Source organism: Mus caroli, unplaced genomic scaffold (assembly GCF_978045245.1).
Source record: "Mus caroli unplaced genomic scaffold, Mus_caroli_1 scaffold_13, whole genome shotgun sequence".
Classification (NCBI taxonomy): domain Eukaryota; kingdom Metazoa; phylum Chordata; class Mammalia; order Rodentia; family Muridae; genus Mus; species Mus caroli.
The window spans coordinates 5,386,437-5,412,804 of NW_028227268.1; the positions used below are offsets into that span (position 1 = coordinate 5,386,437).

At 53.8% G+C, this 26,368-nt stretch overlaps 2 protein-coding genes across 3 annotated transcripts; one reads left to right on the plus strand and one right to left on the minus strand.

Moving 5' to 3' along the window:
- Window positions 1-2,511: 2,511 nt before the first annotated feature.
- Prcd (photoreceptor disc component) lies at window positions 2,512-13,606 on the minus strand. The gene is made up of 5 exons (XM_029484122.2): window positions 13,429-13,606; window positions 13,122-13,190; window positions 11,531-11,613; window positions 11,082-11,172; window positions 2,512-3,310 (listed from the first exon to the last, which is right to left on the minus strand). Exons 1-3 carry the CDS (start codon window positions 13,497-13,499, stop codon window positions 11,592-11,594), a joined length of 162 nt encoding a protein of 53 aa, XP_029339982.1. The 5' UTR covers window positions 13,500-13,606; the 3' UTR covers window positions 2,512-3,310; window positions 11,082-11,172; window positions 11,531-11,591.
- A 2,648-nt stretch (window positions 13,607-16,254) lies between these two features.
- Cygb (cytoglobin) lies at window positions 16,255-24,949 on the plus strand. Of its 2 annotated transcripts, none has more exons than XM_021176822.3 (4): window positions 16,255-16,755; window positions 20,511-20,742; window positions 21,081-21,255; window positions 23,530-24,949. In XM_021176822.3, the coding sequence occupies exons 1-3, from the start codon at window positions 16,613-16,615 to the stop codon at window positions 21,246-21,248; spliced, it is 543 nt and encodes a 180-aa protein (XP_021032481.1). In that variant the 5' UTR covers window positions 16,255-16,612; the 3' UTR covers window positions 21,249-21,255; window positions 23,530-24,949. The 2 variants fall into 2 exon arrangements, with proteins under 2 accessions (XP_021032481.1, XP_021032480.1); XM_021176821.3 differs by having other exon boundaries at window positions 16,257-16,755; window positions 21,081-21,244.
- Window positions 24,950-26,368: the final 1,419 nt, after the last annotated feature.

Consider the following 26,368-nt stretch of genomic DNA (forward strand, 5'->3'; position numbering starts at 1 on the left):
CAGCAGCAGTAACAGCAGCACCGGGTATTCGCCTGCCTGTGGCACTGTTCTCGCGGGGAAGATACAATGAAAACGGCGCTGAGGACTAGCCGGTATAAGTTGGAGATAAAAACCATTTTAATAAAGGGGTTTAGTGTGAGGATTAGGAGAAAGAGAGGCGCTCAGGAAGAATGCATACCCAGGGTGGGAACTGGCTCAAGGAGAGTTGCAATTGATTGCGTTAGCCATGTATAATTCTAGTAGCTCGTGAGTTACATCTTAAAAGGTTGCTAGGAGACACCCCCCCTCCCCACTTTCTTGCTATCTTGGTAAGTGAAATAAGTGTGCTGGCCCCAGAGAAGCGTTGGATAGAACTGTAGGCACAAGTCGCTAGGGGTTGCATGGGGTGGGGGTGGTGTAATTGGTGAGGGTCGCTGAAAATTGTAGTTTAATATCTGGGAAGGGCAAAAGGGCCTTCAGCAGTTGGTAATTATGCCAGAATTCTTGTTTCTCTGTTGGCAAGAGACTTGACAGGATTCCTGAATGAGGGACCCTCTTCCTCTATCGTGGGCGTGTTTTCCATGTCTTTCGATCCTGCCTCGTTCGTTTCGAGTATCATTTTGCATGGGGCATCTTGACTTCATTTTTAAATAGGGCAAAATGGCAAGGCAGGGCCAGAACTTATACCTATTTACAAGCTAGTTTAAATTTGCAAGATCTAGAGCCTTTTATTCACGACCCTCGCCCTGTCCTCCTCAAAATGGAACTCTGTAGCATTTAGCCTGTATCATCTTTTTAATGTGGAAATCTGTTGTTACTCACTCTTAATGACCATATCCATGTATATTTCTCTCCTTTAATTTAATTGTGAGTGCTTTTGGGGGGAGGGAACTCTCTTAATATTTTTTTTTTAATTCCCTCACAGTGCTGGGCTTAGAGTTGGTCTGTGTCTTTCTCACAGAATATCCCAAGGAGATAATCATTAATGTATTCAGCAAGAACACAGGCCCTTGAATTTTCTATCTTACCCTTGAAGACAGACTATTTTGTTGAATTCTGAAGGGAAGGATGCATTTTCTCTTGGCACGTTAAGTTCTTTCATGTGAGACTTGCAGGGGGAATTCTCAAGAATTTGCCCAAAGCCGCTTGTGAAATTCGTGGGCACGTGACCTTCTGCAGACAAGATAATAATGGTAGTTAACACGTGACGGGATTCGCTAGGTGGCTGCTCACTGTCTCAGGTTCTTTAATCCTCGATATCTATGAAGCCCTGTGACTGTCCCATCTGACAAATGAGAAGACAGGTATCAAGAGGTGAGGTGCTGGTTAAAGCCTCAATGGTATCTGGCAGACTTGGTTTGATCTCAGCCTGCAGAGTTTATGCTTTTATCATTCGGTTGCTAATGCGCTGAGTGAATTGACCTACTACATAAGAGCTTTTCTTCTGGGGGAGAAGTAGAATGGAGGACGATTTGTGTCTTTAAAAATTGTATGTGTGGGGCTGGTGAGATGGCTCAGTGGGTAAGAGCACCCGACTGCTCTTCCGAAGGTCCAGAGTTCAAACCCCAGCAACCACATGGTGGCTCACAACCATCCGTAACGAGATCTGGCGCCCTCTTCTGGAGTGTCTGAAGACAGCTACAGTGTACTTACATATAATAAATAAATAAATCTTTAAAAAAAATTGTATGTGTGGGTATGAACATGTATGCAGGTGCACATGTATGAGAGTATGTGGGCGCATGTAGAGGTCAGACACCAACTTTGGGTCTCTTTCTCAGTCACTCTCCACTTTAGGTGTGAAGTTCAAGTCTCTCACTAACCCTAGAGCTTGTGGATTGGCCAGACAGACTGACCAGTGAGCTCCAGGGATTCCCTGTGTCTCCGCTTTCCCAGAGCTCAGACTATAGACACTGTTCCCACCTCCTGCTGCTACTCTGTTTACTTATGCACTGCATGGCATGGGGGTCGCCTGCCTGTATGTCTGTGCACCACGTGTGTGCCTGGTGCCCACGGAGGCCAGAAGAGGGTGTCAGATTACCCCTGGAACTAGAGTCACAGTTGTAAGGTGCCATTTGGTTTCATGCTCTCAGCCACTGAGCCATCTCTCTAGCCCCTCACCTGGCTTCTTAGTGAGCACCAGGGATCTGGCCTCTTGTCCCCTTCTTGGGCAGCAGGTGCTTTACCAACTGAGCCATGTCCCCAGCTGCAACTTTTCTGTCTTTCCAGAGGTGGTTGGAGACTAATAAGTAACATTGACACAAGAATGCTGGCCACCTGCTTTGTTGGTTTGAGCCACGTGGTGGCAGAGTGGATGGAGGATGAGACTCTGTAGGAGCCTCTTGGTGTCTGGCTTTGGGATCTCCTGCTGTCTCAGGGCTCCAGGCTAATTGCCACTCAGTGTGCAGAAAGGCCACTATTCTGCCTGTAGGTCTCTGTGTGGGTTTCACACCTGGAAGGGCACACTTTCCCCTGCACACCTCAGTTATTCGCCGTGGAACAGCCACAGGCACACTACGAGCAGCTGGGCAGTGGCCAAGAGGCTGGAGCAAACTCCAAAGGCCTTGTGCCTGAGCAGGCACGAGGCACAACTGTGTGGGCAGTCCAGAAATAACTGGAAAAGCTTCAAGGGCTGCATCAGAATCCCTGAATGAGCAGCCAAGGACAGAGCTGCTCAGAAGGAGGTGCTAATGCTACTGTGATCTCACTTGCACCCGCTGCGGCTGAGATCCGGTGCATCTGAGACGTGTGTGCAGTGGGATCCCATGACCATTCTACGAGATCTACAAGTGCACATTACAGCTATCAGGTGAAGCACCACAGTCCAGGGCTAAGTGTGGGAAACAGGCAAGCTGACTATCAACCCAAGGCTCAGAGTTAGTCAGCTGGCCTTGCGGGCTGGGGAAGTCACTGACAGGATTTGAGAAAGATGTGGTTTCTGAAAACCGTAGCGAGAAAGCAGTCTTTACAGTATTGATGTTCCCTTCTTAATTGCAAAGGGAATCTTGGACTTTATTAATAAGGTCATGAAGGAGGGTTGCTGATGCCTCCAAGACACTGGCTGCTTACACTCTGAGCGTCTGCACCAGTGCTTTCACAGGAAGTGCGTCTGTGTGCAGGCGCGTTGGAGGCCTTCCTGTAAACCATCCCTCCTCCATCTTGTCTACAATACAATTCTGGCCAAGTAGGGGGAATTCTTCTTGCCTTTCCAAACAACAGCCTCTCTTCTGGCTCTGGGACATGGTAGAGACGCGATGCTTGGACTTGCCACGGCCGTCTGGAATCTGTGAGGCTCCCCTCAGAGCAAGAGCCAAATCCCTCTGAGGATGGGCTGGAGAGAAGAAAGGAGTCCTTGAGGCTGCTGGTCAACTGCTGGAGAGAGCCAGCCCTGAGACCCTTGGCTTTCATCTCTCGTTGGTTTAAAGACGCCCTTTCATGTGTACTATTTCGGTATGTGGGATACGCCTTAAACGTTTCAGTGAAATACAGAGTGTGAGATGTAAGGAAGACGTCTTATTGTTTCAGTTTCCAGCTGCGGGTTCTGTTGAGAGTTCTAGTTCTAGTTAGCCTAAACGATACCCACACTTCCCATTCCCTCACGAAGAATTCCCAGCACTTTGAGGCCAGCCTGGTCTGGTCTATAGAGTGACCAGGACAACCAGGGCTACACAAAGAAAGAAACCCTGTCTCAGGGGGAAAAAAAAGGAGGGAAGGAAGGAAGGAAGGAAGGAAGGAAGGAAGGAAGGAAGGAAGAATTCTCTGGAAGAAGCCAGGCATAGTGGCACAAACCTTTAATCTCAGCACTCACAAGGCAGAGGCAGGTGGATCTCTGTGAGTTTAAGGTCAGCCTGGAGTGAGTTCTAGGCTAGCCAGAAGTTCACAATAAGTTTCTGTCTCCAACACACACTCACACACACACACAGGAAGAAAAGCTATGCCTTCACCCACCTTATCTGCAAATCTATTTCCTCTAATAAAATTGCCACTTAAAACAGAGTTTTAAAAATAAACAAGTTTGAAAACTATGCAGTATTGTCTGGACCTCATCTGTTGTTTTCTGGACTTGTCCCCCATTCCGGGAAATCCCTGCCTGCCTTCTTGATGTTGCGTAAACTTTGCTTGTTCCCTTTGCTTTGGCTTCCTTCCCCTCATCCTTGCCTCTGCTTGGCACATTCCAGCTCATCTTAAAACACCTCTCTGTGTGCTCTCGGCTGGGCTGCCACGCTGCAGCACCCCGGGTTTTCCTTGTGACACCTTTACTGTGGCGGGTGTTTTAGCACATGCTCTGTTACGGGAGCAGGCTGGAAGAAAATCCCAGCTCAACTGAACCCAGATTGAACAACTTTGAACAGACTGCTTTACCTGTCTAGCCTCACCTCTGTTTTTTGTTTTGGTTTTCTTTTCAAGACAGGCTCTCACTGTGCAGCTCTGCTTGTCCCAGAACTCACTCTGTAGACCAGGCTGGCCTAGAACTCACAGAGCTCTGCCTGCCTCTGCCTCCCAAATGCTGGAATCAAAGATAAGCAATACTATACCCAACTTCAAGCCCTCAATTTAACCATAAGGGAGAAATGAGGCGTGATAACTGGAACCTCCCAGGATTGTTTTAAGACTGTATATCCAAAGCACTTATATAGTGCCTGGCTCAGAGCTAAGGGCACACAAATAGGAACTCTTGATATTATCATTTCTTCTAATACTCATTATCCCACTGCTTTTTTTTTTTTAATATTTGCTTCATTTATGTGCATGTTTGTGGGCTTGTTTGAGCTTATGTGTACCGTGTGTATGCAGATGCCTATGAAAGCTATAGAATGTCAGATCTAGAGCTGGAGTTACAGATGGTGGTGAGCCACCTGATGTGAGTGCTGGAAACCAAACCCGGGTCTTCAGCAAGAGCAGCAAGTCCTTTTAACTGTTGATCCATCTCCCCAGCTCCATTCCACGTTTTATCATAATTTCCTTCCTTCCCCCACTCCCTTCCAATATTGAGCCATGAACCCAAGGCTCAGGCATGTGAGGCAAATGCCCTCCTCCCCTCCCCCGTTTTTATCTTTTTGGGGGTGGGGGATGGGATCCTGCTGAAGTTGCATGGCCTGGCTTTGGCCTCATCATCAGCTCCTCTGCTGTCCAGGATTAGAGATTGGTGCCACGTTTGTGCATTTATATTTTGCCTCTTTTGCTGGACCGTGAACAAATAGTGATCATGTCTTCATTCTTGTTTTGCTTTTTGACTATGGAAGCCATTTTTATTGAGGTATGAGATACACAGACTAAAATACGTCCGAAATGTACTGTCAGAGTCCGGCATGCAGACACAGGCCTGTAAGCAGGATCCCACCAAGATTCAGAGCACTTTGGCTCCCCTGGGCACCCGCACGGCTCTTCCTTAGTTTGTGCAGTCGGTTCCCATGTCCAGCTGTGGTCTGGACCAGCACTGCTCTGCTTCCTGTCCCTGTCAATGGCTCTTGCCTGGCCCTAGATTTCACACACGTGACCACAAATGAGCCCCTCCTCTGTGTCTGCTTTCCCGACCCGCCTGCGCTGTCCCTCAGGTGCATACCTCATGTCGGTTTTGTGTTTGGGTGTCACCCCACTGAGCACACATACCTCCGTGTACCCACTGATGCCTGTTGATAGATCCGTGAGTTATGCTCAGTGTGGCGCTGCTATTAGCAAAAGCCAACAGAAGCCAATGCTTTTGTAAAATCAGTTTTCATCGTTCTCGGGTTACGTTATAAGTCACCACACACTAAGTTCCCAAGAGACTGCAGGGAGGGGTTTCAGCTGCACTGCGTTCTCCTTCTGATAAGGGAATGATGCATCTCAGCTGCTGATTTTGAGCTTATTGGCTATAATTATCTATTTTCTGGTAGAGTAGTTATTAGGACCTTTCCCTCCCTCCCCCTTTTAGAAAGTGGACTAATTGTTGACTTGTGAAAGTTTTGTTTGTTTGTTTCTTTGTTTCTTTGGTTGCTTGGTTTTGGTTTTCAGAAACAGGGTTTCTCTGTGCAGCCCTAGCTGTCCTGGCCTTGAACTCAGAGATGTCCCCGCCTCTGCCGTACTGAGATCAAATGGGGGTGCGCGAATCAGCTCAGCTCGTTGTCCAGAGGCCAAAAGAGGTCGTCGACCCCCTGAGGTTGCTGCTTGCAGGTGGTTGGGAGCTGCCTGGGGGTGCTGGGAACAGAATTCCAGTCTCCTGGAAGAGCAGATCGTAACCGCCGAGCCTGCTCTCCAACCCCTGAGTTGTAAAAGTTCTTCATTCTGTTTTTTAAATTGATTTGTGTATGTGTGTGTGTGTGTGTGTGTGTGTATGTGTGTGCGCGTGTGTGTGTGTGTGTGGTCCATATGCTCAGAGTCTGTCATAAAGTCCTTTCTGCTTGTTTTAATTTCCATAGCCACACCTGGGTCCTAATCCCTCACCAGGGGACACAGGTACCCCACGGAGAGGGTCTGCACTCCCAGTGCTGATCATGAATCCTTGAAGCCACCCTCTTGCACTCCATGCCCCCCTCCCCATGGCAAACAAACCAACCAAAGCTGTCACCCTCCTCAGCCCTCCCCCTCTGCAACTGGGCTGCTGGCTGTCAGTCTCTCCCCAGAGTCCTGACCCGAGCTGGAGGAGGCAACAGAGTGACAAGAGACAGTGACAGGGAGTTATGGCCTTGCTGTCTGTCATCCCTGCCAGGGGCCATCACTTCCTATTTCAGGGGCACTGATGGATCCTTCAGAGGCAGACTCTCTTTTGCTCTCCTCAGCTGGCAAAGCCTTTCAGATCCCAGGTCTGGCCTGCCGTTGATTGACATGTACCTGAAGAGAAAACAGCAGGATTCTCTGTGGCCCCCCTGGCCCGCTGCACAGACAGCCGTGGCAGGCAGGTCCGCAACTACAGGCCTTGTGTCCTTTTAGGAAAAGCTGCACCTGGAATTTCTCTGTAGCCCCCATCTGCACCTGGAATTTCTCTGTAGCCCTCATCTGCAAATTCGAGACCTCTCTACCAGAAGCTTTGCCATCGGACTCCCAGACACAGGTCCTGGCTTCGCTGCCAGCTGTGACCTTGACCAAATCCTGTGGAGCTCTCTTTCCTTATTGGGTACATGAGGGCAGCAACAGCTCCTGCTGCATCAAAGAGACTGTACTTGTAAATATGGCCCTGGACGCAGTGCCTGGCATGTAATAAGTGTGGTCCGTGTTAGCCATCATTAATAGTATTCTTAGTGTCATTAGCATTCTGTTAAGGGAAGCCTCAGCATAGCCACTCTGATGGCCTCCTTATCTTCAGGCTCACGAAGAAACAGCATGGTCCTTCAACGCGAGGACTCAGCCTCTCCCTAAGAGCAAAGCCCCGCAGAGAGCATAAAAAGAGGGCTAGGAGAGTAAAGTGCTCCGTCTGCCCTTGCCGGCCTCAAATGGTCCCAGGTTTCACTTAGTCTAGTCCCTAGCCAGCACCTCTGCCATATCCCCATCACAGGACAGTTCTGCCCTACACATTTTGGGTGGGATGGGTGGGTGCCCTCCAGGGTCATATCTGCACTTTAAGGTGGCAGCAGCGGCTGCAGAAGCCGCTCGAACCACTCACTATCTTGCTCCCCCCCCCCCCACAGCATCTCATCGTTCTCTGGTTGTGTTGCTGTCTCCAGGAGAGACTGGCAGCTGTCCTGAGTGTCAGCCGCCAGGAAGCAGCAGACAGCGGCACTCCCTGTCAGGCCGCTTGCCGCTGGCCACCCTGTAGCTCAGAGCAGCCCTCTCCTGTCACCCAGGCTCTCACCAGCAGAGAGATTGACATGCAGACAAGTGGGGAAGACACCAGGGCAGCTAGCTACAGACAAGGGAGGGGAGGCACCAGGGCAGCCGACTCCTGTCCCCCCACAGCTGAGATTGCTCTGTCATGGGAAGGTGTCCGGGCTGAGACAGCCTTCCGCACACAGAGAGGCCCTGGGTGCGCTCACCCGGCCCTCCCTGCATCACCTCTTCTCATTTGCCCATCTCCCAGCTGTGGGGTATGTGGGGGAGGAATGGAAGAAGTAGCATGGGGTAAGGGGGAGGGAAGAACTGTAACAGCTGTACAGTAGCTTACATGCAAAGACTGGCACACCCACAGCCCTCTCTAGTGTGTGTTGTGTAGTGAGTGTAGCTGTGTACTGAGCACTACACAATCAGCTAACGCTCACAGAAGGAACTCTGTCTTAGAGACTAGGAAGCAAGCACAGAGACGTGCTGTCCCTACCCGAGGTCACAGAGGAAGGAAGCGGCAGCCCTGGCTCCAGCCCCTTTGCTCATAGGTCCCTGCTTATTCAGAGCCAGTCCCCTGCATCAGCCACTGCCCATCCTTTCATCTCACCTCTGTCTCTCCCATTGTCCTTGGCTCTCTGTCTAGCAAGCACCCGAATACTCCTGCTCCTGTTTCCAGTCAGCAGCTATTTCTACGGAAACGGGAAAGGAAGGGCTTAGCCTCTGTGAGGGTAGCATCATGGCCAGGAATTAACTGACAGCCTCCATATCTGAAAGATCATCCCTTGACCTATGTGATGGGGGTTAGTGGGCTGAGGGAAGGGTACCTGGGCTGTAGGAGCCTCCCCTATGAGGGAGGGGACTTTCTGAGAAAAGCTGCAACTGTGCAGACTGCACAGAGAGCCTGGGATGGGAGAGGCCCTGGGAGTAAGCCGAGCGTGGGCTGGGTGTGCGGGGAAGGTGTAAACACAGTCTGCTCCCACCAAAGCCAGCCTGCTCCCTGGGGAGGGGGGGACCCCTCCCTCCCAGCCCACATGGCACCCCAGCTGCCAGGTCCCAGGGAGTCTCATCCCCCCACTGCCAGCGAGCCCCTTTCCATCCCGACCCTGCCCTTCACCCGGAGTGGATCCTTAGAGGAGATTCACAGAACAGTGCTACAAGAAGGTGCTGCCCTGTTAGAAGTGGAGCTGGGCTGGGAGCCAGCCCTGGTACCGCTCTGTGACCTTGGCCTGACAATTTCTTGGATCATTGGAAGGAGGCAGGCAACTTGGAAATGGCAGAGAGGAGAGACAAGGATGAAGCGACAGGAACACGGTGACTAGATTAGAGAGTGAAGGCAAAGCTGGGATCAGAGAAGACAGAGTCCCTAGGACAGTGCCCTCTGGCATCAGCCTCATAAGCCTGTCACTGGCTCATGCCTCCCAGGAGAAAACAGGCTGATAGGAGCTGAAGCGTGTGGCCACGGGCTCATGACCTGAGTCAGGGGCACTCTGGCAGGGTTGTTCCCCTAGTGTGACTCCCCCCCCCCCACACACACACACATACACCTCCTGCCCTACTTGAGCAGTTCCCACAGAACTGCCTGTGCACATCCCTGAGCCAGGCTCCTGGCAGTACCAGCCACTCCTCCCAGTGGGTACCCCCTCCCCCCAACATTGGGTCCCTCTGCTGCAGCATCCTCATCCTTTCTCTCTCTCCACTGAAGTGGAACAGTGCTAGGATCCTGCTGTCTAGGGAACTGTCTTCTGCTGCCAAGGGCAGAGGCTGGCTAGACAGAGGCATCACTGCTGGACTGGCAGTGTGGAGCTGGGTGGGGAAGAGAGAGATGCACGGGTGGGGGCGTTTTTGAAGATGAATGGCTCCCAGACAGTGGGGAGCAGCTGCCCGCAGGGTAAGCCTGCATCTGGGAGCAGGAGCGGAAATGCGCTTTTATCTCTGCTCTGGATCAGGCAGGACAGTAAAGACAGAAATGGCAGAGCAGCTGGGGGCAAGGGAGGCTGCCACCGAGTTACTGAGCAGTCAGCACAGTGACAAGTCGACATGCTTTCTCCTTCCCACTCGCCGCTGCCCACTTAGAGTGCGCATGCACATACACACACACATACACACACACACAGATAGACACACACATACATATACACACATACACACACACACAGATACACACACATGTTCCCGTTCACTGCTGCCCACTTAGAGAGCACACACACAGAGATACACACATGTACACACACACATGCATTCACACACATACATACATACACACACACAGATACACAAACATATACACACATGTTCCCGTTCACTGCTGCCCGCTTAGAAAGCACACACATACACACAGATACACATATGCACACACTCACACATACACATACACACATACACACACACATGCTCCCACTCGTTGCTGCCCACTTAGAGAACACACACACACTTACAGATACACACATATATACACACATACTCCCACTCACTGCTGCCCAGTTAGAGAACATACACACAGATACACACATGCACACACTCACACATACACACATACACAGACACATACGTACACACACACATGCTCCCATTTGTCACTGCCCACTTAGAGAGCACACATACACACGCACATGCTTCCGGTACCCGATGCCCACTTAGAGAACACACTTGCATGCATGCATACACACAGACACAAAGCACATTCGGAGCACAAGCTGGCGTTTGCTCCCATCCAGCTTCTGGCAGACATGCCACAGATTCAGCTGGCCTTTCTTGCTGATAATTTCAGGAGCACAGCCAATGACAGGGTGAGTTTTCGGGACTGAAAAGAGGCAGATGCCACAGGAAGCAGAGCGACACAACCCAGCCCTAGACCACAGGGGTTTAGCGGGATAGCTCCTGAGCTGGCAGATGGCCAGGCCAACAGAAATCCCTTTTTGCCAATCAGCAGCAAAGTTGAGTAGGGGGTTAAGCTTGGATCCCCCACCTAGTAGCGTGGTAATGGGCTGTGTCTTCTCATGTGGGTGCCACGGAGTATGTATAGTCTGTGGGTTGCGCTCAGGATTGGACTGGAGAATGAATGGAGGAACCCTTCATGACTAAGCCCAAGCTAGCATTTATTCCTCCCTTGGTTCTGGAGTCTTCTCGCTCTCTTCTTGCACCTGGCCCTTGCCTGAGATGCTGGGATTATCTTCAGTGAACCTGGAGAACCCCAAGAAGCCCCTCTCTGTGCCTCATCCAGCTTGGGCAGTCCCTTAGAGCAGGAACTCGGAAATGAGAACCCAGGAGGCCTAAGCATCCCATGTTCTTTCTGCAAGTCCAGCTTTGCTCAGGAGCCCGAGTCACAGCCTGCCTAGCAGCAACCCTAGGGGCCGTGGAGGAAAGCCTACCTTCTCCATGATTGCTTCTCCGGTTTTCCTTCCTGCCTCTGCTTCCAGCCCCACACCATCTTCCTAGATGGGAGGTGAACCAGGACTCCAGCTAGAACGCAAAGTCAGACAGTTCAGCGGGCTCCCCTGTGCCCAGAGGTGAGATGTGTATTTCAGGATGGCCCATTCCACTGCCTCTCCCTTAGAAGTCTGCAACTCTGCCCTCAGAACTTAAGCTCAGCTACCGCCTCACCCCCAAGCCTCAAAAACATGTCAGGATCACACTCAATTCTCTTCAAACCAGCCCCAGCTCCATGGCCTGAAACATAAGTAGCAAGCACAAAGATAAACCCAGCCTCACCCAACCTCCACCAGTGATGGAGAGAGAGCTGAAGACTTCCTCCCTCTCGCCACATGGCTGGACCAATGCCCTGCCTTCTATCCTCCATAGCGCCTGGTCCTGACTTTACCTGTCAGGGCGGACGGGACGGGCCGCATTCGCAGAGCCGGGCTGCCTGAAGGAGTGACAGTCTACTTCACAGGTCCTTTCTCCCTGAACAGAGGGAGAAAGCACCGGAGTCAGGAGATGGAAGGGTTAAACTTGGTCCTGTTTGGGGACTCTTCCTCCTACTTCCACCTATGCCACCCCCCAGCCATCCCTGTGGCAGTTCCCCTCAGCAATCTGCTCCTTGTTGTCTTACTAACTCTTCCAGGTAACTGGGTGCCGAGGAGTTAAAAGGCAGTGTAGCCTTTTCTCTTTTGTCAGGAGATCTATGACCTCCACCTTTTCTTTGTGGGCAAGACAGATATTTGGAAGTCAGAGGCTCCCCGCTCCTGCTGCTCAGTCACTACCAAGCAGTTATAAGCAAGCATGTCCTGATAAGCCTATGGTTTTTGAGAATTACTGTATAAGCAAAGTTTGGGAGCTGGGACTAGTACAGCACCCCTTTAATTCCAGTGCACATGAGGCAGAGGTAGGCAGATCTTTGAGAGTTTGGAGCCAGCCTGGTCTGCATAGCCAACCAGGGCAACATAGTGAGACCCTGTCTCTAAATAAATAAATAAATAAATAAATAAATAAAATAAAATGAAAAAGAGAAAGGTCTAGGAAAACATAAACCACCCATCAAGTACTCAGCCAGGAGTACGGCCATGCAGACAGGAGTTCAGCTAGCACGAGTTCCCAGTTCCATTGTGCTTCCGCAGCTGTGCAGCTGTTGTCCACAACTCCAGCTTTAGGGGGCATGGTATGTGTTTACCCGCCCACACTGACTGAGCCAAGTTAGTAAGGGCACCCTCCTCCTGTGGGCACCAAATCCCGGAGGCCCGGGGAGATCTTTTTTTGCCCTTTGTTTTCACTAAAAGTGAGAGTTGATCTTGGGATCCTGCCCATGCTAGGGAGTCCACGGGACATAGCCTTACACGTAGGTACTAAATTGACACGTTTGCAGTGTCTTGACGGGCGTGGAGACTCTGGAAATCCAGGGAAGGAAAAGTCAGGAAGAATGCACAACTTTGCCTCCCCAAAGGCCACATGGCTGCAACCTAAGGAAGAGTTAACTTCCAGGCCATTGGAGACAGCGTCCTGCCCGCAGGGGCAGCCCAGCCAATGGCACTTAGTTTTGATGACGTCATGCACCTCCTGCGCCTTCTATTGGGGAGTGGACAGCGAATCCTGCTGGAGGTTCAGGCAACGGAGCTGCAGAGCCCACCGGTGGCAGAGGAAGGAGGAGGAGGAGGGCCAAGGACAAGAGAGCAGCAAATCGACCCAGAGTGGCTCCTGCCTCCTCCCTCTGCTCCCTGCTCCTCCAACAGAAGGTCCTCCTGGGGACTGCCCCACACTCACATCACAGAAGCAAAGCAACACAGCATTGGTTCAGAAAAAGGGAGCAAGGACTCCCTCTGCCACCTAACCTGCCCACTACACAAGGAGTGACTGGTGAGGGCTAGGGCTAGAACTTGGTATTTGAGTGCCTGCGCGCGCATGCGCATGCACAAACACAGGCACACACACCAATAGTTTCCTTAGCACTACTTTCCCCACCCCTGACTCTCTTTCACCTGCCGGTAGATTGAAGGTCTGTGTCTGAGCCGCTGCCCACAACTGTCCCGTCCACTCTGCTGGGCTCTCTGGAAGGGAAGAGCAGGCAAGAGAACCTGTAGGCAGTGCTCAGCCCCTGCCCCACCCCTTTACCACAGTCCAGCAGCGCAGGACTAATGCACTGGCTGCTCCAACCCACTCTACTAGCTCCAAGAGGTACCCCTCCAGGGTGTCCTTTGAATTCCTTTCCAGACCAGCTTGTCTGTAACTCTCCCTGGTGGTCCCTCCCACCCACAACCCCAATCCACAGCCCCATCAGTTTCTCACGGTTCCACTCGGTTGGTAAATCTACGGCGCCACAGCATGGCCAAGCTGAACAGGAAGAGGGTGGTGCACATGGCTCAGCTGCCCCATCCCCACCGACCAACTCCGCTGAAGAAGGCCACAGGGCCGGGGAGCCACAATGGCCAGCCTACCACTCCCAAGCCACCGCTGTGTTTCCTGAAGTTCCTGGGAAGGGATTAGGAGGTTCAAGCTGATTAGTGGAATAGGCAGGCCTGACCTTGTGAAGAGAGATTAAACTCAGCCTCCTTCAAGGCATGCCAGGTAACCCTGAGTGCCCCTCCAGAATGTTCTACCCAGAACATTCACTACTGTCCGGGCTTTGGCATCAAGGCACGCAGTGCAATCGAGCTAAGTGAGCTACTTCCATACACTGTTAAATGTACCCGCAGAGCACTTGAGGACTTAGAAGCATCAAGGATAGCTTCAAAGAGGATCTGGGGCCTTGGCCCGGTGACAAAGACCTGTAAGCCACTGGGGAGGGGAGGGGCACCTCAAGTTCAAAGCCTGGCTGAGCTGCAGAGAGCTCTGAGGCCAGCCTGGGAAGCCTAATGAGAGTGTCTCAAAGAGCTCTGCGGAGATAACTCCGTAGCAGAGTACTTGCCTGGGGTTCCAAGGCCCTGAGTTCAGTCTCCCATATGGGAGAGAAAGAGTGAGCTATCACAGGAGGTGTCTGAACGTGCAGGTGCCAGAGAAGGACGGGCCCTCAGCCAACTCTGCCGGGCTGCTGACATGAAAGCTGGCCAATCTTCAGGGACAGAGGCTGCGAGGCAGGGGAGTTGCACTGTCGCAGCCAAGGCAGGAGAGAATGGCAGAGAGGAGAAGGGATGGATGATGGGACCAGGAGGACCAGAGAGTAGAGCGTGTGTGTGTGTGTGTGTGTGTGTGTGTGTGCGTGTGTGTGCGTGTGTGCATGTGAGTGTGTGCGCACGTGAGTGCATGCTCGAGCACGTGTGTGCATGTGTGTGAGAGTATGTGCATGTGTGTGCGTGTGCGTGTGTGTGTGTGTGTATGTGTGTGTGTGCATGTGAGTGTGTGTGCACGTGAGTGCATGCTCGAGCACGTGTGTGTGTGTGAGAGTATGTGCATGTGTGTGAGTGTGTGCGTGCGCGTGCGTGCGTGTGTGTGTGTGCACGCGTGCGCGTGCACCAGGCCTCCCCTGCACCTTCTGAGCTTTCCTAATTACACTCCCTTTGCAGTAAAAGGCAGAGTCGAGGTGTGCACACAGACAGAACTATAAATTCTATCTTATATAACAATCTTATATAATTTAGATACAAATTATAAGCTTATTAATTATATACTAGACTACTGTACCAATATAATCCTATGTTATGGAGATACACCAATCAGAGGAGAAGTTGAGAATCGATAGAAATACTCTTTGCACATCCCACCTGGACCTCCTGGGCAGCTGCCTTGGGCAGTAGGGCTCGAGTCAGCAACACAGGGCTGAGTGACGCTGGGACCTAAACCCACCTGGGCCATCACCTCTCCAGGACCTTCAGTTTTCCTTCCTAAGCAAGATGGGAGGTAATGCCTCCTGCCCAGGAGTCACATCAGACACCCCAACCCTGAGCTCCAGGGAGCACCCTGCTGGGCCTATAAAGGTTCTTGTTAACCCTCTATGACTGAACCTTCAAGTCTGTGGTTTTTAAATTAAACATTTTTTTGTTATTTATTAGTGTGTGTGTGTGTGTGTGAAAGGACAGCTTGTAAGAGTCAATCTCTTCCTTCCACCCTGTGGGTCCTAGGGACGGAACTTAGATCACCAAGGTTTGTGAGGCAAATACCTTTAAAGATTTTAAATCAACAGGGACCAAAGCTGAAGAGGAGAGCCACTCACTTCCTGGGCAACAGGACTCCTCCTCATCTTGAGCTGGGAGCCTTGAGGAGAACCAGAGACAGTGCACTTATCTGTGTCAGGACCAGGCAGGCCCTCTGTGGTCTCAGGGTTCCTGCTGTCTACAGCCAGGTCTGAGCAACTGCTGGCAGGATGAGGGTTCTGGGTCTCTCAAGACTGTACTCCTCCCCTCTGTCCCAGTGTCACCTCTCCCTGAGCAGTCTACTGAGATGAAGGAGATGAAGTATCTGCCTTCCGGGTCTCAAATTGAACTCTCGATGGTGACAAATGTCTTCACTGTCTGGTGCCTTACTCAGGACTTCCAGCTCCCCAGAGCCTCTCCATCATACCTGACTGACTGCCTCTCTGTGGAACTTCACTCCACCATGGCTAGGGCTAGGGCGGTAATTCAGGACAGTGTCTGGTCCTTACCTACCTATCATTAACTACCTTCTCAGGACTCCCTGCTCGCAGGCGTGGGGAGGCATTGGTAGGGAGGGAAGTGGGGCACGGGTCTCTGGCTCCCCAGACTGGACATGTGCACAAGTTCAGAGAGCCAGCTGGACCAGCAGATGGGAAGAGAGACTGCCCATCGCTCTAAACCTGCCAGAACTCGAGGTCCCCACGTCTGACAACGGGTGCCTCGGCCCAGTCTCAGGCTCAGGAGTGGCGGGGCTACAGGGGAAGCCCGGATTTGTCTACAAGTTCCTCCTCCCAAGCAGGCGATGCCTGGGTGTGTTTGACTTTGAGTCAGATCCCCACCTCGTGAAGGGTGTACACACACACACACACACACGTCCAGACACCACACGTCGAGAGCTGAGACCCGCACCCTCAGCTCCGCACCAGCCCGGGGCGCACGCCAGTACACCCGGCGCTGTCCATCATCGCGTGACCCCCTGATCCTCCCAGCCCCTTCTGCACATTGGCCACACCTACCTCTCCCAGCCGGGACCGCGGTGGCCTTGCTAACGGGTGGGTGGTCAGGCGGGCAGACGCCAGCCGTGACACCCCCATCCCGCCTAACCTTCACCTTGCCAAAATTGACTCCCAGAAACAGGACTGGATTTTTTGGAGCGGATTCTTTTTTTTTTAAACATTTTTTCCCCAGCAGACCACATCTCCGCCCCCAGCTCGCAGTCCCCCGCCCCCCGCACATATACCCTGCACACCCGCGCGCACACACACCCGGCGCGCACAGACACACGCTCCCTCCCTCCGGCGCTCTACTCCTCGCCCGCCCGTCCTCCTGCCCGCCTCGCACGCACCGGCCTCGGCTCCCCGCGCCCGCCGCCGAGCGAAGCTGCGCTGGGCTCGGAGCTGCTCATGGAGAAAGTGCCGGGCGACATGGAGATAGAGCGTAGGGAGAGGAGCGAGGAGCTGTCCGAGGCGGAGAGGAAGGCGGTTCAGGCTACGTGGGCCCGGCTGTATGCCAACTGCGAGGACGTGGGGGTGGCCATCCTGGTGAGGTAGGTGTCGCTCCCTTCTTGGCGGGGCCCCGGACGGGAAGGGTGACAGGGGCTGCGGGCAGAGGCGGGCTCGGCCGGCTGCGAGCTCCGGCGCCACCTCCCCAGTGACTGGGGACGGGTCGCGGTGACAGGGGTGCTTTGGAGCGATGGAAACCTTAGCTGATGCCTTCTAGCTCGGAGAGTGAGGCTCACCATCAGAAACTAGATGCAGGAGAGCGCTCGGTCTCCCCGGCCTCAGAACTCTCCCATCCCAGTCAGTCCTCCTCACGAGTGACCCTAGTGATCCCACTAAGATGTATGCTCCAGCATCCGACCAGCCTTCAAAGGGAACGGTAGGAGCACCCCCCCCCCACCCTTTGAGTAACGGGCAGAGAAACTGAGGCTCAGTCAGGAAGGGGGTTAAAGAGGAAACAGAACTCCCTGTCCAGTTGGGCCCTTCAGAAGAACACAGCAGAGAGCAGGGGGATAAAGGTCAAGAGGCCCAGCTTCCCGGCCGCCCTTCTTTGCCTCGAAAGTGAGGCCAGGGCAAGCTGCAGGTGAGACAGGAGTGAAGCCAGCAGGTTCCTTGGATGCAATCCTGGTTGAGTTTTTTTGGCTTGGGGGGGGCGGCTTTCAGGAGACAGGGCCCCACTCTGGACCCCACTCAGGTAAGAAGTATAGCATCTAGCCCCAGAAACCCTGAGGGTGCCCCCCCCGCCCCAAGTGACGCTGTATTTATACACCGCACCCCGGTAATGTCACCAAGCCCCACAAAGTAGAGACTGACTGTAGTTACAAATCAAATCTGTACTCTTCCACCACACGCTGGGCCCAGGGGTTCAGGATGAACCCCCACATACACCCTCAGCCCCCAGGCTTTCAATTCTAGGAAGGCAGGGCAACCTTGTGTGGAGATAGGGTGGAACCCGGGGGCGGGACAGCTGTGATGCAGCTGTTTTCAGTCCCCAGACCCCTTCCCTGGTTCCTCTTCTCTCTCTGCCTCTGCCTCCTGCAAGCCTGGGACCTCCCCTGCTCCCTACCGATATGCCTGGGTTCCAACTCAGGAATAGATTTTGGAGGAAGAGAGTCGAAGCACTTTGGCGGAGTTAGGGGAGGATTCCTAGGGAAGAGGAAGGAGCAGCTAGTTTAGAGTTCTCTAAACCAGCAACGCTGCCCCGGATGACAGGAACCAAGGAGGGCCCCTGGGACCCTGAAGCTGCAGACACTCGAAGACCCAGATTGGCAGCGTGGGCACCCACACACAAGCACACAGTGGAGTACAGAGTCGCAGATACACCAGTCCGCATCCCCAGCTGGCTGCTCTTGGTCTTTTGTCGTACCCCCTAGGCCCACAGGGCACACGTGGAAACAAGTCAAGGCTCGTAGGACCTGGAAATATTCTTGTGAATTGCTTCTCCAGATATGGGGGGAGGGGGACAGAGGGGGGCAGAAGAAGGACAGGATCTGAGAGTAGGGCTCATTCTGTACCTTCTTCTGTTCACCCCCTGACACCCAAGGGACCAGGCCTGGCTGGGAGAGATTTTTACTGATAGACATAGTACCCAAAGGCCCACAGTGAACCCGAGGAGACCTGATACAGCAATCAGATCTGGCTGGTCCAGCCAGCCACCTAACTCCACAGAGCCAACACTGACAAACCTGGGCAGCTGTATCAGCCACTCCCTGTGGCTCCAGATGCCACCGATTCCTCTGCTTCTGTCTGCCCCAGGCCTGACCAATGGAAAGGGGAAAGGCCAAGACCCCTTAGCTTCTCACCGCTTCACAGGGGACCCATCCAGAGATCCTGGTCACAGAGCCATGTTGACAAGCCCAGCGTGCTCATCCGTAGGACCAGGCCCTCTGACCACTCTCCCTTTCTGTCCTCACCACACACTCTGCCTGCAGGGTAAGGGCATGGAGGAAGCTGGTTACCAGCAGCAGTTGCTGGCAGATATGGTGTCTTGGAAGAAGAGCAAGCAGAGCCTTAGGGTCTGAGGCAGACCCCGTGTTTGCACTCATGTCAGAGAGAAGCCTGAGGAGGGAGCACCCCCCCCCCTCCTGCCTGGTTGTAATGCTGACACGTTCCCCCTCACACGCAGACGGGCCTATTTCAGGCTCTTGGAAACCCAGATGCCTCTGAGAACTGAGAAACTCCCCAAGACTGGCTGTTAAGGCTTCTCCCTAACAGCTCAAGCCAGCCAGGGATGGGTGGGAGGAAACACAGGTTCAGGAGAAGCCAGGATGCTAGGCAGAGCTCCTGGGGAAGTTCCTGTCTCGGGGCCACATATGGTGCTGCTGTGTTGAGACAAGACACTCACCTGTGCTCAGGACTGGTTCCTGCCTGTTGGGCAACCTTCAAGACCAGCCAGGTCCTGAGCCACAAGATAGGATGGGGAGCAAAGCAATGCTCAGATAGTAAATGCTCAACGATTGTTCCTGGGATGCCCTCACCGGAAAGGGCGCAATAGCCTCTACGCTGTGGCACCTGAGCACTGTAGGAGATGCCTTGCAAATGGCAGCATACCAAGCCAAAATAAAATTTATTTTTTTTTTTTTTGTATTGCAATTGGGAAAGCCCCAAAGCCTGAGGTGCCGATTATCTTGTGTAGGGGTGGGGGCATGTTTCTCCCATCACAGCATTAGCGTGGAGCTCAGAGGCCAACAGCCCGGAGCCAGTTCTCTCTCCTTCCACCTTGTTGAGGAAAGAGTCTCTCTTGTTCCTGTCACTGTTCTGTTCCCTGGGGATTCTGTCTCACTGCCAAAGAGTGCTAGGGTTACCCATGCGTCATAGCGTCCTGCCTTTTGGGTTTTATACATTCCGGGGATCAAACCTAGTTGCCAGGTCTGAGCTCTGAGTGACTCTATGCATCGGCTTGTCTCCCTGGTCCCTGAGCCATCTTTCTTCATCTGTCCCTCATTACAAAGCTTCCGAAAAAGTCCTGTGTGTTTTCAGGCTCACTGCCATCTTGGTCCACACCCACTTCTTCATCTGAAGAAGCCAGCAGCAAAACTTCTCTCAAACTTTCACAGACAGGGAGAGGGGGTCATAAAGTGTCCAAGGTCACACTCAGCGTCCAAGTGGGTCCCTGCCCCTCTCCATGTGGACAATGCTCTTGGTCATTGTCAGACTCTTCCTGCCAAAACCAGCTGTGGCCACAGACGGGTTGGCCAGCCGGATGTTCTCCGTCTCCCCCACATCAGACTCTATGGCCTGAGCCACAAGCTGTGAGCTCCTCTAATGTCTCAGCGACACAGGTCAGAACACTTCATATACTCTTCCTGAAGAACTCTCACTGAGTCCCAGCGAGGAGGGCCCTACGCCGGGGTGATGGGTCAGAGCGTTTGTGAGACCCTCCCTCTGCTTATGGTTCAGGGTCTGGTCTGACAGACTAAGAGGGTAGCAGAGAAAACCGCCCAGTGGCACTAATGGCCATGGAGGAACAGCCACCCTAGGTGACCAGAAAGGAGCAGGTCTGACATGGGGCATGTGTCAGGCATCCCACTGCATCATGGGAAGGAAGGCTGGCAGATGCTAAGTGCAGCTGTCGGGCTGGGACAGAGGGGACTCTGGGCAAAGGCAGTGTAGGCACAGCCCAGTCAGTGCTCCCAGAGGGACCTGGCCAGAGGGAGAGCCTGTGATGGACGGACAGCTCTGTATGAGCGTAGGAACCATTACCGGGGTGAGGACATAACTACTTCTCCCCCGCCTCCATCTTGGCCATTCCGGAGGGACTCAGAGGGAGCCCCCTGCTTCAGCACCCCCTTCCTCCTACCAGGTTCTTTGTGAACTTCCCGTCGGCCAAGCAGTACTTCAGCCAATTTAGACACATGGAGGATCCCTTGGAGATGGAGAGAAGTCCCCAGCTGCGGAAGCACGCCTGCCGGGTCATGGGGGCCCTCAACACTGTCGTGGAGAACCTGCATGACCCAGACAAGGTATCCTCTGTGCTCGCCCTGGTCGGCAAGGCCCACGCCCTCAAGCACAAGGTGGAACCTATGTACTTTAAGGTATGTCCGTCCCTCTCTTTGCTCTTGTCCAGAGCCTGCAGGCCACTGGGCCATAGCTCCCTACAACCTGTAGCTCTGGGAGGGCTCCTGAATAGCAGAGATGGCTACTGTGCTGCTAGCCTGTTCCCCTGGAGAGGCTGTGGCCAGAAGGGGACACAGCAGGAGAGAGAGGTGGGACCAGTCCAGTGCAGTCCAGTGTCCTGAGAGTGTGGTCTCCAGTAACCACCAGGCTGTTAGTTTGTGTCACACAAGCCAGTGTGACCCTAGCAGGGATCCTGGGGACGGTGGGAGGCAGGGTGCTCAGGCGCTTACCCCCACCTTCCCTCCTTTGCCCCCAGATTCTCTCTGGAGTCATTCTGGAGGTGATCGCCGAGGAGTTTGCCAATGACTTCCCTGCGGAGACGCAGAAAGCCTGGGCCAAGCTGAGGGGTCTCATCTACAGCCACGTGACCGCGGCCTACAAGGAAGTGGGCTGGGTACAGCAGGTTCCCAACACCACCACGTGAGGAGCGGGTGAGGGTGGGCTGGGCAGCCTCCCTGCGGTGTCCTCTCTTGTCCCCTGGGCTTCCCATCTCTCCTGGGACCAGGGACTGACAGGCTGTGGCAGGAACCCTTCAGGCTTGCAGACACATTGAAAAGCAGACACAAGGCAGAGGGCCTGTGAGACAGCACCCTTCTCACTGCAGGCCAGCTCCTGTCCAGCCCTGACTCTTGGCTACACAGAGCTGTGAACTCTAAGTAGATTTATCTGGGCAGTGCTTCTCCTTGTCTGGAGCAGGGAGGGTTCAGATCAGCCAAGGTTATGATGATTTCCCGGCAGGGCGATGGCTCCTCAGGCTCAGAGCAGAGTGGGCCAACTACACCCTTCCTCCCTGGTACCAATCCTTTAGGCCTGTTCCCCATTCACAGTGACCAGTCTGTACTTCCATCCACCGTCTGCCTTAACAGAGCTGGAGCCAGGAAGGTCACAAGGACACATACACATGCCCAGCCCACAAGGGACCTACATGGCTGTCACGCCCATGGACAAAACTAGGGGGATATTTACTTCCAGTCTGACCAGTGGAAGGCTTCCACTTCTAGGCTCCGACAGGGTGGCCGGACTCAGTGACTCCTGCTGGCTGGAAGCGCCAGCGAGGGCTGGGCTGGCCTTCGAATGTGGCCGGCGGCTGGGAACACTCAGACCCCCCTAGACCTCCAAGAGGGAGTTGACTCTGGGAGCTGAATGGAAGGGCAGAGGCAAGACTGAAGGAGGAAGGAGGAGAGCGGAGGCGGGAACGGGAACCAGGGGTCAGCCAGCGGCTTGAGACACGTGTTGTAGAGAAATATTCCCAGCAGTTTCCCATGGAAAAGGCTCTTCCAAGGCCCCCGTGCCACCTCCTGTTTACGGGCCTCCCCGCCCAGCTCTGCAGAGGTCACCAAGGGCAGGGAGAGGCCGGGTCTGCTGCCCTTCCTGCCACTGACCAACCCCGTCCACTTGTACCTCTCCCCAAAATCAGCAGCTCCCCAGGAGAGCAGACAGAGTTCTCAGGAATTGCTCCTTGCCGCCAGGTCAATTCCAGATGTGTACAGCTGGACCTAGCCTGCCCCCAAACCCTGGAGTTTTACCTGCCAGAGAAGGGCATTGGCCAGGCTGGAAAATTGAGGTTACCTCCAGTTGCCACTGAGAGAGATGAGGGAGGAGACTGGAAGGGAAGATGTCAGAGGGGCTCACCCCTCCACCCTCACCCCCCACCCCCAACTCTCCTCCCCAGGCAGGCGCTGCAGCCTGAGATGAGTTTGTTTACAGCCACGGACACAAGACTTCCTGCTTTTGGAGAAAAGAGCTTTTTACAGGGCCTAGAGGGACTGCAGGGAAGAGCTGGCCAGCCAGCCCCAGTGAATCAGAAACACATGGCCAGAGAGCTCCCCCACCCCTCCTGCTCCAGCTGGACCCCAGGGACTTAGTTCTAGCCAAACCTCAAGCGTCTGTCCCCCTTTGGTCCTAGTAAGCTGAATAAGGGTAGATGATGAGGCACCAGACACCCCAGGGCTTAGCCACCTCTCCCCACCTCTCCCCGGGGCCTGAGCACCCACACGGGGTCTCCCTAGCTGTCACATTGGGCTCTTCTCCTCCTCCCTTGACAGCCATCATCCCCATCTCTGGTGTCCTGGGGGCCTAGGCACGGGCCACAGCCTGTGAGACCCAACCTACTGCTGGGATCTCCTTGCCTCACAGGGCGGGGTGGAGTCTCAGGGCCAACTTCTAGAAGGGCCCTGTCCAACTTCTCTTATCAGGGAAACAGAGTGAGCCAGACCACACTGTTTATTGAACTGTCTCTGCTCCGGGCTGTGTGACTCTGTGTGGGTGGAGGGGTTCTGGGACGGGGCTAAAAGGAGTTTCATGGATGAAGACATTACCACACAGAAGCCAGGGAGTGCTCGCTCTGCCGCGCCAAGCAGCACAGCCTATTTCCAGATGAATGGAAAACAAGTTCAGGCTGGCCCTCCCTCCCTGTGACATCTTAGAGTGTGTGAAACGCTTCTGTCCTCAGTGGGCAAGCATATACGACGCCGGTCACGTTTTAGAGGGACAGATCTAGGCCCCTTGTGGGCCACCCAACTGGCTTGAGGTAGCACAGTGAGGTTGGAGGTAATGGGGGGTTGTGCAGCGGTGTTGGGTCTCTCAGCAGAAAGGGTCCCATCCCGTGACCCCCAAGTCACCTCTCCCGGTACCCCAGGTGTTCCATCCACCTTTCCCCACTGACCCCTGTAACCTGTTACCTTCATCTCCTGTCTCATCCACAGCCTACCAGCCACTCTGCCCTCTTCAGGGCCGTAAGACCCCTCCCAGCTCCCCCCTCCCTGGCAGCACTTTGGGCAGAAGGCCGACTTCTGAAGACACGCCTTGATCTTCCATTTCTGGGTGCCAAGGAAGCTGGAGGAACCCCTGACTCGACTTCCCCCGAAAGGAGGCCTTCATCATGGCTGTGGTCCCCCCAGGCTACTGGGAGGTGGGGCTGGCTCCCTGGATGCTGAATCTAGCAGAGGGGAATCCCTCTGCCTCACAGCAGAGGCACACTCTTCTTAGCTTTTTCTACTGACTGTTAGAGAGGGACCTGGCAAAGTGGCCGGTGGGAAGCGAGGACGGACAAGCCCGTGAGTCACTTCAGAAAGGAACTATCCCTGCTTCACTCTGCCCGCCAGCATGCAGGTTCTCCTCGCCATCTCTAGAGCATCACGCACACACGTCTACCATATACACAGATATATTCTATATACGATCTATATATAAATATATATAACACACACGTACATATCTATCGAGTGCGCCTGCAGGCCCAGAAGCCTAGGTCTTGCCCAGCCGTGGGAGGCCAGAAGAGTCCTGGCCATCTTTCTGGGCAGCTCTACCGGGAGCAGGGTGAAAGCTGGCAACAGCACAAGAGGAGGGGCCAGGTGGGAGAGTAGGGGTGAGTCAGCTTGCCCCTACAGCTCAGTGCCCTGCATTCCTGCCCCACCCCCACCCCCCCAAAACAAGAGAATCCCAGAGCTTGGGAGGCGGAGAAAGGACAATCGTTGCCAGTCTGAGGTCAGGTGGTCATCCACCTGGTCTCCACGGTGGTGAGTTTCAGGCTAGCTGGGGCTACACAGGAAGACCTCGGGTCAAACGAGAAAAAAAAAAAAAACATGAAGATCTGGCTCCCCTCTCCTCTCCTCCCCTCCCCTCCCCTCCCCTCCCCAAGGGTTTGCCTGACTGGCTTGTCCTGGAAAGGGCAAGGACCGGGGCACACACCAAGAGTTCAGGAGATCCCAATGGGATGTTGGTCAGTGTATGTGTCCGGTATATGGGGGTGGGGGTGAGGCGCAGCCTCAGTATGGAGCCCTAGAATGTCAGCCTCATCCGCTCACTTCAGACAGCAGCCAGGCCACAGGACCAGGGGCTGTCCTCACACCCCTCAGCAGACCAGGGCCTCCCTCTCCTGCCCTCCTCTGGGGCCACCTGCTCACCCTCTCCACATAGTCTCCTTAACATTGCTGGGAACCCCGTGTGTACCCCTTGGTCACGTGTACTGTCCTGGAAGCTGTCTTACTGCTGTGGCTACCGTGCCTGCGTCCCCTCTGGTCCCACCCTCGCGCTGCCTTCCTTGTAACTGCCTGTCTTTTGTAGTTTCTGATGTTTGTAACCAGATCCAGCTGTGTCATTAAAACCAGGTCTGTTCTTCCTGTATCTGGCCTCTGCTTGATCTTTTCCTCCTGGACCTGCGTCACCCGTCTCTTCCCTCAGCAGTTTAGCTAAGGGCGGTTTCATTGAAAACAGTTCCATCGAGGGAACCACTTCCCTTGTGCTGGCTCTAGCTGCTCCTGGGGCACTCTGAGTTGGACTGTCGATTGCTCAGAGGCTAAGAAAAAAGGGGCAGAAGTTGGATTTTATAGAAGCAAGGGATGGGTCTGTCTTACTAAAACTTCAGAGAAGCTAGGACTATCTGGTTTAGAGCTTTCTTGGGAGGTTGAGGCGGGGTGGGGGTGGGGGTGGGGGGAAGTCACAAGTTTAAAGCCAGCCTGAGCCACTTAGTAAGTCCTTATCTCAAAATAAAAAATAAAGAAGGCTGAGGGTCCAGCTCAGGGCAAGAACATTGACCTGGAGATACCCAGGCCCTAGGTTTAATCTCCAGAAATAAATAAATAAATAAATAAATAAATCAGTGCCGTTTGGATTTTGTCCAGGAAATCTGGCAAGGACAGGGTCAGTGTGGGATGAAGGGAGTGTTGTCAGAGCTGGGCTTGGTAGCACACGTGTGTCATCTGAGCACCCACCAGATGGGGAATGGAGGATTACAAGTCAGAGGACAGCCTGGGCTACATGATGAGCCCCTGCCTCAAAAAGAGATGGGGTGGGAGTACTGTCCAGCTGTCCATGCAGACGGGCCCTGGTCGTGTACACTGGTGACATAGCCAAAAATTAAACCTCAACCTTCTAGGCCTGCGCAGGGACATTTCACTCGAGATGCTGCATAGGCCCCATGCTTCCGGGATCAGCCCTTGGGTACAGCAGAAAGGGAGCCTGCTGGAATTAACCTTCAACCCTAAGCTCTCAGCCCAGAACCTCTTCCCAAGCCCTGCTGAGCAAGGCCTGTCCATCCCCCCATAGCAATGGTCACAACAGCAGCATCAAGTCTCTGAGGAGAGACCAAGGAGGTCACCATAGGGAGGGGTACAGGAGAACCGGAAACCGCTTCTGCCCCTTGGGAGGGCTTCAGGCTGTCTGAGAGGACTCAGCTAACACGGGAAAAAGTCTTGTCTTCCAGACCCTGCACTTGAATGTAGGCCGTGCCTCTCTTCATCTCCTGGGCCTGGCACAGCAGAGAACTCGCTGGAAATCCAAAGAATAAATAAATAGCAGTCTTAGAAAGCAACACAAACACACGGGCCAAGAGTGAGCCGGGAACCGAAGGAGGATGCAGGGTGCTGAGAGGGCAGCGCAGGCCAGGCCTTTCCAGAGAGGGAGCATGCCAGACTGGTGGCCTCCGAGTTCACACTCAGTCAGCGGTGCTGCTGTGTGACTCTGGGCAAGAGAGCAAATCTTTCAGAGCTTCCATTTGAAAATAGGAAGCCCGGTGTGGTGGTGCTCCCAGCACTGGAGAGGCCG